The sequence below is a fragment of the Girardinichthys multiradiatus genome, chromosome 2 (genome assembly GCF_021462225.1).
Source record: "Girardinichthys multiradiatus isolate DD_20200921_A chromosome 2, DD_fGirMul_XY1, whole genome shotgun sequence".
NCBI lineage: Eukaryota > Metazoa > Chordata > Actinopteri > Cyprinodontiformes > Goodeidae > Girardinichthys > Girardinichthys multiradiatus.
The window spans coordinates 31,622,439-31,636,960 of NC_061795.1; the positions used below are offsets into that span (position 1 = coordinate 31,622,439).

At 37.9% G+C, this 14,522-nt stretch overlaps 1 protein-coding gene across 1 annotated transcript in view; it reads right to left on the minus strand.

The window, feature by feature from the left end:
* Positions 1 to 14,522, minus strand: part of shank3a (SH3 and multiple ankyrin repeat domains 3a) — a 229,784-nt gene that overhangs the window by 56,665 nt on the left and 158,597 nt on the right. Inside the window, exon 13 of the mRNA XM_047351838.1 lies at positions 2,755 to 2,868. Coding sequence (XP_047207794.1) covers positions 2,755 to 2,868 — 114 coding nt within the window. The remainder of the gene's footprint in view (positions 1 to 2,754; positions 2,869 to 14,522) is intronic.

Sequence of the window (14,522 nt, forward strand, 5' to 3'; positions counted from 1 at the left end):
CAGGAAAATGCCCCAGCTGCTCCATAAATAGGCCCAAGGAGATGACTTCCAAAAACCACAAGGAAAGGGGTGATATTTATAAGAAAAAAAAAATGTCCCGGTCCTATTACTAAACGCAGATTTGTGCTGCATTGCTAAACTATCCCACAAGCTCGCCAACTGGTTTCCATGATAATTCTTTATGGAGTTTAGCACTGCACATGTTGTTGCCCTTGAGAACCCACCAAATAAAATGTGCCATCTGTTAGCTAAGTGGCTGTCCAAACAAAAATGTGGTCACATTAATCTGATGTACTCCCAGTTGTTTACTGGTTACATTCCTTACATTGATATCTGCTGCAGTAGCATGGATGATTTGGCAAGAAAGATTAACCTTCAGGCAAAAAGCTGCCAGGCTGTTTTGTTCTAACTGCTAGTACAGTATATGTTTTTATTTTTTGCTAATCAAAATCCCACCAAGTCAATTCACAAAAACAGTACATTTGAATTATAAAGAAACATACGGCATCTATTTTTAATTTTGGATTGTTCTTTTTCCAGTCTGATGACTGGAATAAGATCAAATGAAGCATGATGAAAGGTTTACAATGAAGTCAGGAGGTAAAAGAGGAAATATTTTCAGGTATTTGAAGCACTGGTTTTCTCCATGTTGAGGAGGATTTACTCTGTCACCGTAGTGGGGGTGGGGACTGTGCTTCCCTCCTTTTCACCTGAAAGACCTCTGCACACCTGTGCACAAACTGTTTGTCAATTTGAGAGGGTTGGCAATCTCTAATGCACAGTTTGGCTGACAGAGGGCAAACTGATCAAATTTTCTGGTGCACCTAAATGTAATGAGGCTTTAATTAACACCCCTGAAAGTTTCCTTCCAACTTAGTCGGCAGTCAGCATGGGAAGCAAATGTTACTAATGAACCTGGAATAATATGCACTGTAATCTCCTCTCTTTGTCATTTATTTTCGGTTACAGTTCAGATTTGATTAGTGGAAATATTGTTGGAGTGATAATTGTATTAAAACAAAGAGTGTCCTTCATAACACGAGGTTTCTTGGAATGAATCAGAAATGCAAATAAAGAAAATATAAATCAGATTGATTTCAGTCAAATTATGTTGCCTTTTTTACTTGTAAAAATAATTAACTGAGTTTCAGAAACAATGGCATTTATTACAACAAGTATAAGTGTTTGTAGATAAGGCACAAATGTTTTAATAATAGTTTCTGATCTAAAGCCAGGAAGAAAAGATTTAAAGATAAAATTAGACTTTGCTTTAGTGTCTTTGTTTAATAAAAGCAGCATCCTGCTCATATTGCTTGGCACCGATGTCTATGGCTGGCACCCATGTATTTTGTGCAGCCTGATAAAAGGAGAAAGAGAGTGTGCATCAGGCTGATAACTGTTGGCATCGAGTGGTATTTAGGTTGTGTTTGTTAGAAGGCTTTTTATAAAGCAAGGAGGTACAAGTGTGGCTGGAGAAAGAGGAGGATAATTTATTTCTTCTGCTGTTTCAACAATAAAATGTTGAGGAATAAGGGAGATCTTTCATGAGACAGTCCAGCACTGTCTACTTTTGTTTTCTTAAAAAGTCCACTATATTTATATAGACATATGTATTTGCTAAGAAAAATTTTAAACCTTTAATTTGATACCTGTTTTATTAATTTTGTTTTTCTTGAATAAAAAAACCTTTTGAAAACCCTTCAAAATGTCCCATTTTATTGTTTGTCAATAGGTGAGGACATTTTCTAATGTAGTCTAAATCTACAAATGTGCATGCATGGGGAAAAAACCCCTCAATACAGTTCATATAAACTGATCGGAACCAATGTTACAGCCAATCTCTGAAACTCCCAGAATTGGATAATAATATAAAATAGAAATAAATCCCATTTGTATATATAGAATGGGAAAATATTAAACTTTTGTTCAGCAAAAAGAGACAAACAAGTACCACTAAAACTGACATTTAAGTTGTTAGAATTTCTGAAATAAATTGCTGAAAATATATTGATATACTATTAATTTCAGGTACTTAAGATGGAAAAACTTATGTTATGCTGTTTGCAACAAATGAGAATAACAAATCTGAATAGTTTAAAAATGCTTACCCTAAAATAATATCCGACAAATGATCAGCAGAACAGTAGCAGATATTTACCTAGGATAAAATACTTTTACAGCATGAAGTAAGAATACAAAATCAAACATTTTAGCCTAATTATCAAACCGAAGATGAAGAACTTCATAAGATTTTGTTTGCTTAGTGAGTGCATGGGTGTACAACTGAAGAAGAGATGACAAAGGACAGGAGATGTTAAGTCATCTCACTGAAACATTGTTCAAAAGCAACAGAGCTGCTGAGCGGCACTCTCACTCAGAATGTCTGCTGCAGCAATGTGTGGTTCATTAAAAACAGAAAACTGAAAATGTTTCAGATGATCAAAACAGGGATTAGAGCTTAAAATAACCAGTCATATTAGCTTTAAATTGATCCAAAGACCCTTGTGATTTTATTCCTAATTGATTTATATTCTGAAAATGTATTAAGTATCAAACACAGATGTCATATTAAATAAACAAATGTAAACATGTACAAATGTATTTGGAGTAAGATCTGAACTGAACTTACAACACAGAGAGCTTAACAACAGTGATGGAAAACATCACAGCAAGTCCAAAACATCTTGGACTGTTGCAGTTTGAGTGCACAATATGACATATATTTGTATGTGAATGTGATTTATGATATCTTACCTAGCCTTGGGTCATACTGTCTCATTTGAACTTCTTCCACACAGTCTGCTGGGAACCAGCCTGTTCTTCCTTTGACGGTACCTTCCCAGAAACCTCCTTCACCTATACTTAGTACTGATACAGATAGAAAGAGAATGGAATCATCACTGTTATTGTAACAAACAGGATCCTGTGACATCACTGTGATACTGTGGAGGTTTTAGCATGTTGGAAAACGACCAAAAGACACAAGTGAACAAAGAGCAGAGTGACATACAGAGCGTTTTACGAGTTTAATTCATAAAAAAAATACTGAATGTGCAAAGAGAGAGTGGGAATGACAACAGAGAAAGTTTTTGTCTTGCAAATAAATACACACGACAACGATGAAAAGGGAGAAAGATACATGGATCATTTTTAGTTGTGTTTGATTTTTTCAACAGTTTACTGCATTTTTTGCAAAACAGTAGCTGTTGATCCACTGAGTAGTGCACTAAAAGTGACATGATGCAGACAAAAATGACCACTGTGCTGTGGCCTGAGTAAAATACTACCTCTCCCACTAATTACAGTGATTTTTAAGCTGCTGTCACACTGTTTTCATCTTGCCATGTATGACACACAAAAAAATCGGCCTAGACATGAACAAACAAAATCGATTTTCTGTAGCACTAAGTTTTGTTACTCTTTAAAATATGTGTGTCACATTTGATGGACATCTTTCTTTGTATAGTGCATGTCTACTGGGATGAATATTGTGGAATTCAGAATGTTCCACTGTGTCATAATGGCACACATTATCTTTATCGTAATGTCACCATTTCTTTTTATTTTTTTTGCCCATATTTTATGATAAACTCACAATTTGGGGATGAAAGTTCCATGAGCTCCCCCAGGTGGTCAAATAATTATTATCAATTAATCACAAATAAGGGAGTGCGTCTTCCATGCAAATAAGAATGCAAAGCAGATGTGCAAATTTCCCTTATCATCTGAAAGTGGCATATACCCATCTCTCCCCAATCCTATTTAAAACCTGTATTTTCAGACATATCAGAAATATATAGCAACTCACACTATAAAAACCACATGTCATATCTAAATTATGTACCCACACACCACAACTTTTAAAAAGGTTGTTAGGTTTCAGAGGTTTATTAAGAGTTAAATCATAATTTTTGTACACTGAAAACTTTATTACTGACACAGCAGCAGTATGTACAGGTCCTTCTCAAAATATTAGCATATTGTGATAAAGTTCATTATTTTCCATAATGTCATGATGAAAATTTAACATTCATATATTTTAGTTTCATTGCACACTAACTGAAATATTTCAGGTCTTTTATTGTCTTAATACGGATGATTTTGGCATACAGCTCATGAAAACCCAAAATTCCAATCTCACAAAACTAGCATATTTCATCCGACCAATAAAAGAAAAGTGTTTTTAATACAAAAAACGTCAACCTTCAAATAATCATGTACAGTTATGCACTCAATATGTGGTCGGGAATCCTATTGCAGAAATGACTGCTTCAATGCAGCGTGGCATGGAGGCAATCAGCCTGTGGCACTGCTGAGGTCTTATGGAGGCCCAGGATGCTTCGATAGCGGCCTTTAGCTCATCCAGAGTGTTGGGTCTTGAGTCTCTCAACGTTCTCTTCACAATATCCCACAGATTCTCTATGGGGTTCAGGTCAGGAGAGTTGGCAGGCCAATTGAGCACAGTGATACCATGGTCAGTAAACCATTTACCAGTGGTTTTGGCACTGTGAGCAGGTGCCAGGTCGTGCTGAAAAATGAAATCTTCATCTCCATAAAGCTTTTCAGCAGATGGAAGCATGAAGTGCTCCAAAATCTCCTGATAGCTAACTGCATTGACCCTGCCCTTGATAAAACACAGTGGACCAACACCAGCAGCTGACACGGCATCCCGGACCATCACTGACTGTGGGTACTTGACACTGGACTTCTGGCATTTTGGCATTTCCTTCTCCCCAGTCTTCCTCCAGACTCTGGCACCTTGATTTCTGAATGACATGCAGAATTTGCTTCCATCCGAAAAAAGTACTTTGGACCACTGAGCAACAGTCCAGTGCTGCTTCTCTGTAGCCCAGGTCTGGGGAATGCGGCACCTGTAGCCCATTTCCTGCACACGCCTGTGCACGGTGGCTCTGGATGTTTCTACTCCAGACTCAGTCCACTGCTTCCGCAGGTCCCCCAAGGTCTGGAATCGGCCCTTCTCCACAATCTTCCTCAGGGTCCGGTCACCTCTTCTCGTTGTGCAGCGTTTTCTGCCACACTTTTTCCTTCCCACAGACTTCCCACTGAGGTGCCTTGATACAGCACTCTGGGAACAGCCTATTCGTTCAGAAATTTCTTTCTGTGTCTTACCCTCTTGCTTGAGGGTGTCAATAGTGGCCTTCTGGACAGCAGTCAGGTCGGCAGTCTTACCCATGATTGGGGTTTTGAGTGATGAACCAGGCTGGGAGTTTTAAAGGCCTCAGGAATCTTTTGCAGGTGTTTAGAGTTAACTCGTTGATTCAGATGATTAGGTTCATAGCTCGTTTAGAGACCCTTTTAATGATATGCTAATTTTGTGAGATAGGAATTTTGGGTTTTCATGAGGTGTATGCCAAAATCATCCGTTTTAAGACAATAAAAGACCTGAAATATTTCAGTTAGTGTGCAATGAATCTAAAATATATGAATGTTAAATTTTCATCATGACATTATGGAAAATAATGAACTTTATCACAATATGCTAATATTTTGAGAAGGACCTGTATATCCAAAATGGTATAATGTAAAGTATTCAGAATAAAATATGATTGTGTGTCACATTATTGTTCACAAGTGTTGCAAATAAAAATGTTTATTTTAGCTCCTGTTCAGAAATCGTGCAGGAAATCCTCTCAGATTTAAGTACAAATTGTTTATATATTACATTGAGGAACTGACTGTGCAACAAACATTCCTTGACAGATTATATATTGCAGAGAGTTTGTAGTGAGTGAAAAAAATCTCTGATTAGCAGACTGTAAAGTCAGTTGGGGGCCTTGTTTGGGCAGATTTTAGTATTTAAAAACAACAAAAAATCAAAATGTTAACAGATATATAAACACTTTCACAAGAAAGTTAAGGTTGTAGCTGTAATCTGAACCTAAAAATATCAATGTTACTACACAAAATCAGGTTGGCAGAGGCAGTTGGCTGTATCAATCCACTTGATCAGCTGATCAGCTGAGGGTTGGAAACAGAAGAGAGAGATCCCCGCTAACTTCCGCTGATAATTAAAGATGAATGTGTAGTTAATATTGCTCTTCCCTGCAGGGCTAAACCAGCATGCTAATTTCTACAGCACTTATCTATTATCCCACCAAGCTAACAGACACACCCGAGCCCGCACACACATGTAGACTCCTCAGAGATCATCGGCTGGAACCAAGGCTTTGCCTGAGCGAGCCCTTCTTCTAAACTGGTTGCTAGGATACGCCAGTACGATGTAGCAGCCAGCAGACAGCCCACTAAATGATGTACTCTACTTCCTCCAACTATATTCCACTCTGGCATGGGGACATGTTGTGGTGACAGCCGACAGGACTACCAAATGTTAGAATATCCTCCATTGACAGTGTTCCACAGTGTTTAAAATCCTTACAAGATTTTCAAAAACCCTGATCAGCATGAGTTCACATTTAACTGCATCTGCATCTTATTCACATACATGAAGAGGCCAGCTCATACAATATCTGTTAGAAAATATAAGTTTAGATTAATATCTTAAAGCAGGATTTCTCACAGTTGCTGTCAGCTTTCACCGTTTTCTAGGATATAGCTATCAAATAGCAATTACCGGTAGTTATTTGAAGAAAATAAGTCAGCACCTTCACTTCAATCTGAACTGCACTACCACTACAAAAAAGGTTAACCAATGTCCAAGATCATTATTTTCTTGAAACTCCATATCTGATTGCATGCTACCTGTTCCATTGTTGTCACCCCCAGCTTGTAAAGCAACTACTTGCAAGAGGGAAGACGTGTATGAAAGGAGAGCAGAGGACTCGCAGGGTCAATTTTTTTCATTGTTAACTTTCTTCTTTCTGTTTACTCCATACACCTTCTGTCCCCTGTTTCCCTCTCCCTGTTTCAGATGATTCCCATTCACTGCCTCATTCTCACTCTTTGTCAGCGTGCTTGTCTATACTGTAGTGAAGTCTCTGCAGCAGAGAGGTGCCAGCTGTGCTCTCTGTTCCCCACTGGCAAGAATGAAAGAAAAGGTAAGACCTCAGATTGATCTTTAAAGCTGCACTGGTTTAGTTCGCTTACTTCCAAATCTACCATTTTGTTTCAGGGCTCCGACACCTATTTCTCACAACATGTGTATCACTGACTACTAAGTGTTTCAGAATGTTAGAAAATTGCACTACATTGTGCTTACTTAAAATGTACTGATATACACTTTTTGTACATAACCCAGGATGTAGGAAAAGACCAATGCAAACTTCTGCATAGGTTTAAAATGGAATAAGATATGTGTTTTTAATATTTGTTTTACCAGTAAAAATCAGAAAAGTGTGAGGTGCGTTTGTGTCCAGCCCCTTCTGAATACAGGTCCTTCTCAAAAAATTAGCATATTGTGATAAAGTTAATTATTTTCTATAATGTAATGATGAAAATTTAATATTTATATATTTTAGATTCATTGCACACTAACTGAAATATTTCAGGTCTTTTATTGTCTTAATACGGATGATTTTGGCATACAGCTCATGAAAACCCAAAATTCCTATCTCACAAAATTAGCATATTTCATCCGACCAATAAAAGAAAAGTGTTTTTAATACAAAAAACGTCAACCTTCAAATAATCATGTACAGTTATGCACTCAATACTTGGTCAGGAATCCTTTTGCAGAAATGACTGCTTCAATGCGGCGTGGCATGGAGGCAATCAGCCTGTGGCACTGCTGAGGTCTTATGGAGGCCCAGGATGCTTCGATAGCGGCCTTTAGCTCATCCAGAGTGTTGGGTCTTGAGTCTCTCAACGTTCTCTTCACAATATCCCACAGATTCTCTATGGGGTTCAGGTCAGGAGAGTTGGCAGGCCAATTGAGCACAGTGATACCATGGTCAGTAAACCATTTACCAGTGGTTTTGGCACTGTGAGCAGGTGCCAGGTCGTGCTGAAAAATGAAATCTTCATCTCCATAAAGCTTTTCAGCAGATGGAAGCATGAAGTGCTCCAAAATCTCCTGATAGCTAGCTGCATTGACCCTGCCCTTGATAAAACACAGTGGACCAACACCAGCAGCTGACACGGCACCCCAGACCATCACTGACTGTGGGTACTTGACACTGGACTTCTGGCATTTTGGCATTTCCTTCTCCCCAGTCTTCCTCCAGACTCTGGCACCTTGATTTCCGAATGACATGCAGAATTTGCTTTCATCCGAAAAAAGTACTTTGGACCACTGAGCAACAGTCCAGTGCTGCTTCTCTGTAGCCCAGGTCTGGGGAATGCGGCACCTGTAGGCCATTTCCTGCACACGCCTGTGCACGGTGGCTCTGGATGTTTCTACTCCAGACTCAGTCCACTGCTTCCGCAGGTCCCCCAAGGTCTGGAATCGGCCCTTCTCCACAATCTTCCTCAGGGTCCGGTCACCTCTTCTCGTTGTGCAGCGTTTTCTGCCACACTTTTTCCTTCCCACAGACTTCCCACTGAGGTGCCTTGATACAGCACTCTGGGAACAGCCTATTCATTCAGAAATTTCTTTCTGTGTCTTACCCTCTTGCTTGAGGGTGTCAATAGTGGCCTTCTGGACAGCAGTCAGGTTGGCAGTCTTACCCATGATTGGGGTTTTGAGTGATGAACCAGGCTGGGAGTTTTAAAGGCCTCAGGAATCTTTTGCAGGTGTTTAGAGTTAACTTGTTGATTCAGGTGATTAGGTTCATAGCTCATTTAGAGACCCTTTTAATGATATGCTAATTTTGTGAGATAGGAATTTTGGGTTTTCATGAGCTGTATGCCAAAATCATCTGTATTAAGACAATAAAAGACCTGAAATATTTCAGTTAGTGTGCAATGAATCTAAAATATATGAATGTTAAATTTTCTTCATGACATTATGAAAAATAATGAACTTTATCACAATATGCTAATTTTTTGAGAAGGACCTGTACATTTGCCGCAGATTATATTGCAATAACATCTGCATTTCGTTGGGGTATGTCTCTATATGCTTTAAACATTTAAAGACTAATATTTTTTTCTATTCCTCTTTGCAACATTGAACAAGCTCAGTCAGGCTGGGTGGAAAGTGTCTGTAAACATACATTTTTAAGTTTTGTTCCAGATTTTCAATTGGGTTTAGGTTTCACCTTGAGCCATTCTAACACTCGGATCTACAGTTAGGTCCATATATATTTGGACACTGACACAAGTAATTTTTTTACCTGTTTACTGAAACATATTCCAATAATAGTTAGAAAATGGACATGGACATAACCTGTAGATTCTCAGTTCATTTCAGGGTATTCACATTTGAATTTGATGAAAGGTTTAGGAGTTTCAGCTTTAACATTAGCCTTCCTCTTTTTTGAAGAAGCAAAAGTAATTCAATAATTGATAAAAGGCCTGTAGTTCATTTGAGGTGTGGTTCTTGCATTTGGAAGATTTAGCTGTGAACAGACAACCTGCGATCCAAGGAAGTCTCCATGAAGGTGAAATGTAAGCTGTGAAAACAGAAAAAAAAAACATCCAAGAAATTGCTAAAATGTACAGTTTGGTACATCCTGCAGAAAGAAAGAAAGCTCAGGTGAACTAAGGAAAGAGGCCTGGGTTTCAATGGACGACAACAGTGGCGGATGATTGCAGAATTATTTTCATGGTTGGCTGTTTCACAACAGCCAACCAAGTGAACAAATACTCTCCAAGAGGTAAGCGTATCAATATCCAAGTCTACCAAAAAGAGAAGATTGCATAGAAGTAAATACAGAAGGTTTTTTGCAAGTTGCAAGCCACTCTTAGGCCTTTAAAAATAGAAAGGCTAGATTGGACTTTGCTAAACAAAACATCTTAAAAAGCCAGCTCAGTTCTGGAAAAACATTTTGGACCTATGAAACCAAGACCAACCTCTACCAGAATGATGACAAGAAAAAGTATGAAGATAGCGTGGAACGGAAAACCACAACATCAATACAACATAGCAAAGGGAGTGTTACAGCTTGGACTTGCATAGCTGGCAGTGGCACGAGGGCACTAGTGTTAATTGATGACAAAGTGCAAAAGCAACCGAATGCATTCTAAGTACCTCCGTAAGTCTGCTTCATCCTTGTGTATAGGATTCAGATGCCTAAAGGTGCCACATTCATCTATTCAAACATGTCTTGAAGTCTGATCAAATTAAAATCAAGGCATTTAACCTTAATGACCATTGTAACATTTGCTGGAAAAAGAGGGAAACTTGCAACCTTGGACACAGTGTCCCAACTCTAAAATTTGGGGATGGCAGCATTATGTTTGGTGGGTGTTTTTCTGCGGGAGGTACTGATACACTTCACGAAAAAGATGGCATCATGAGAAAAAAAAACATTGAATGAAATTATTGAAACAAGATTTCAGGACATTCGGCAAGAAGGTAAAGCTTGGGCAAAAGTGGGTCTTCCATATGGACAATAAGCTTAAGGCAACCGCCAAATTTTTCACACAGTGAAAGTCAATGTCTTGGAGAGGCCATCACAAAGCCCTGTTCTATTGTAAGTCCCATAGAAAATCTGTTGGCAGAGCTGAAAGGATACATGCAAGCAAGATGGTTATAAAAAAAACTTTAAAAAATAAAAAAGGTTTTTTTCAAGAGCGTTATTTCAAGAAATATATGGATGTTTCCATGGATATCAGTTTTTATTTACCCAAGTAGATTCAGATAAAAGAAACAGCAACAAAAAAAACCCATTTTTTTACTACATTGCCTGTACATTCAACAAGACGACAACTGTACCTGTCTTAAACAGGACATGTCTTCTAGTACCAGTCTCTGCATGTCTGCTTTGTTGCTTGCCATAACATGATAATGGATTTCGTAAATCAGAGGTGAGATCAAAGGAAGCAAAAATGGTTCAGCTCACGCAGAGCAGATTTAAAGAGGATATTGTAAAATATATGCACTATTTTGGTTTTTATGTTCTTTGGTAATGAGCCGCAGTTGCACACAGCATTTATGAAAGCTAGTTTTGAAAATGTGTTACAGAGTCTTTGCAACAATCACCCCGAATAATATGTCACAACACTTGTCAGCATATCCTGAATTAAACTCTTGGTTTCAACAGATACATTGGTTACGCTTTAAAAAGTGTCCTCCTTTTCTGACAGGTTCTGGGCTTAGCTAAATTACAGTTCATTAATTCTGACAAACAACACCTCAGCTGGACACATGCTTTTACAGCGCAGCCGGCCTCCAGCCCACAATCAACACCACAGGTCAACTAGAGAGATGACCCCATTAACTGACACAAAGTCACAAATGAACACCAATCTGCACACTCAGACTGGGAATTTATCTAATCAGAAATCTCAGTCTGGATTCTCACATCCATGTGACCTTTTTTATAATGAATGGAGATTTTAATGGTTGTGTATTTTCTGGGTTTTAGTTTAGAGCATTCCTGCACAAACATGGATATTTTGGAAAACTGAAATTTACTGTTGCTTTTCATATTGGTTTTTCCACAAACTGTAGTGAAATCATGTAGAATCGCCAAAGTAGTGTCATATTTTCTGCATTATCTTTATCTGTACCAGATACTGCACAAAGCTGTTAAACTATGGGTTTTCTGTCTTCCTCTGTCCCGATTCTGTTGATATTACATTTTAGACGTGTAATATATTGTGAAATGCAACAAAGAAAACTCTTGCCCCAACTCTTTTGCAAGCATTTTAACCCAACACAGCTTCACCTATGCTCTGAATGTTATTTCTTTTAATTATGAGGTAATTCATTTTGAAGTTATTGAAGCCTAGTGGAGCAAGATGGCTTTATCACTGTTTTAGTTAGAATTTAAGAGTCTGTGCAGTGGGAGATGATTTACAAACAACAAAAAAATGTATTTAGGCATGAGGGAATGTCATATGCTTTTTTGTCTACTCAGTTGCCTGGGCTCTGTTTTAGTCAATCAATTTTAGATAAATCCAGTTGTTGGTTTTTTTTTTTAAAAGATGAAACATGGGTTAAAGTCTGGCAAAGCAAATGTCCATGTTCAAACTTTCCATCTCTCCAGACTTGGAAAATCTCTAAAAGTAAAACTTACTTTCTCAAAACCTTGTATGTTACTCTGTTTATCAATCATATTAGTTTCCAGAGGTGGTCCAGAGATGTTAATATAAATTATGATATGATAGTCACATTTTCTACTTCTTAGCTTCAAATCTGAGGACACATATTGTATTACAGCCCTTTGAAACAGCAGGATAGAATCTAAAACAAGATTAAAAATGGAGAAATCAGATCAATACAGCATTACTATCAGTTGGTTTCATAACAGTTATGATTTAAAAACTACGCAAATTTCCTCTAACATTTTTGGTAATGTATAATGAGAACTGATGTTGAATAAAATGCGGCATCATAAAGTCTTAGTCAGTGCAGGGGAAAAAGGAAGTTCCAGTTAACCTGTGATTTTCAGCAATACAACTTTAAAAGATTATTCCGTTGCTTTGATTACACATACTTTATGCAAAATCTCATCTTGTCAAAATTTATAAATGTAGCAAATTGTTTTTACAAATTTCGGGAATACAGACTTCCATGTTTACTTACCCTTTAAACAGAAAAAAAGCCGAATCCTGGTTGAGTTTGGACCCTCGTGACAATTAGTCATAGCCTCTAATTATTTGACTGTGGTCGCACTCTGAAAGCGAAGTAAAATCACTTCTAAATCAGAGAAAGACTGAACAATTCCAAAGATTTTCATTTAATTAAGCCTGAGAGTTGTGTCCTGAAGGACCCTCACATCCACACACCACCATTAACCACACAAACCCAGCAGCTGGTCAATATTGCCACCCCTATACTTCACAGTTAGGACGTTGTTCTAAGGCTTGCAACATCCTCCTTTTTCCTCTAAATGTAACAATGCTCATTATGGCTATATGTATTTTAGTTTAATCAGATTATAAAACATGTCACCAAAATTAAGGTATTGTCCCTGTGTGCATTAAAAAAGGTGATCAGGCTTTTTATGTTGCTTTTGGAGCATTGGTGTCTTCCTCTCTGAATAGACTTTGAGCCCACAGGACTAGTTTAACTGAGAATAACCATCAGCAGACAACATCTTTACAAGGTCTTTTGCTTTTCTTCTGTAGTTGATACATAGGTCAGCCTTCAGTTACTCAAATGTTGTAAATTAACCAATCAGAAGCCTGTACACAATTATTTAAAGGCACCCAATACTAAGAAAAGGTATGAGAAATAAAAAACAAAACAATCTCTCTCATTATTCGGGCATTTAGCAAAAGAATAAAAAAAGAATAATCCTAACTGACGTAAAACAGAACGTTTTGTCGGATTTCAAGTTGGACAGTGAGAATAAAACAGCATGTGTCTCTTTATATAAGGCATGGAAATGTCAGGTTTGGACTGGATGTGAGACTTAGTGACACAACTGGCAAGTGTAACATCAGTAACTATTGTTTGTTTACTCTCCCACCGACGACAGAGGTGGTTGGCTGAATATTAGAGGAAAACTACCATCTGCTCACATCAGCCAAACATATCAAAGTTGTTTGAATGTACTTGATGATGCAGACAAGTAAACCACAAACACAGGTAAAACAGCCAAGCATCTTTGAAGGTAGAAAAAAAAAACTGTTCCAGCCAAAACAATAAACTGATCTCATTCCAGGCGAGCTCCTTCCAGCTCCCTGGAGAGACATTTTAAAGCATAAAGAGCTACAGATATAACTATAGACAGACGCAGGAAAGCCCTGGCAAAACATCAGAAGGAAGAAACCTATTCCTTAGTGATGTCTGTTTAGTGAGATGGAAACCTTCAAGAAAAACAGTGTAATTCTTTCCTCTATTCAAAATACTAAAACCTTATTTTACTGTTGGTCTTTCTGTATGGCATCAATTCAGCAAATTTACCCTCTATCTCACACACACAGGCTAATGTTTGTATACAAACGCAACAAATTAAAACATGATCTTGTGTGGGAGCAATATTGTTGGGTTATGCTGTTTTATGTAAGTATAATACGATTTTGTGGGAAACACCATTCTGACTGACAGCGTGTTCTCACTGGGACCCTAATGCAAATAATAAAAAAAATGAACCACAAAGCATGATTAGAAAACATGGTATCATTACATAAGGGCCTCCGGGAATGAGACACAGGGAAACAGCTGGATGCAGACAGAAACTGACAAAAAGGAACAACAATCATTGAACAGACATATGCTTATTTAGTACTTATCAAGAAGTCTGCCGCCTGCTAAAAAGTTGAGTACATTATTGTTTTTTATGTGCCTGATGCATCTCCGTCTTGCCCTTGGTTCAGGCAGTCACGACTCCTGGTTTAAAAATAGCATCAGTGAGGTTGCGGAGCTATTTATACTCTTCACACGCCCTGCCTGCATGCTTCAGTGCACCCCTGAACGTGTGTGTTTTTGTTTTTGGCTGTGTACATCAGAGGAGTGATCGAGCTAATTTTAGGTCTCTATCTACTTTGTTCAATGTTTTAACCTTAGTCATTCATGTAGTTTTTCTTTTACATTTAGTCTTTATTGTTTT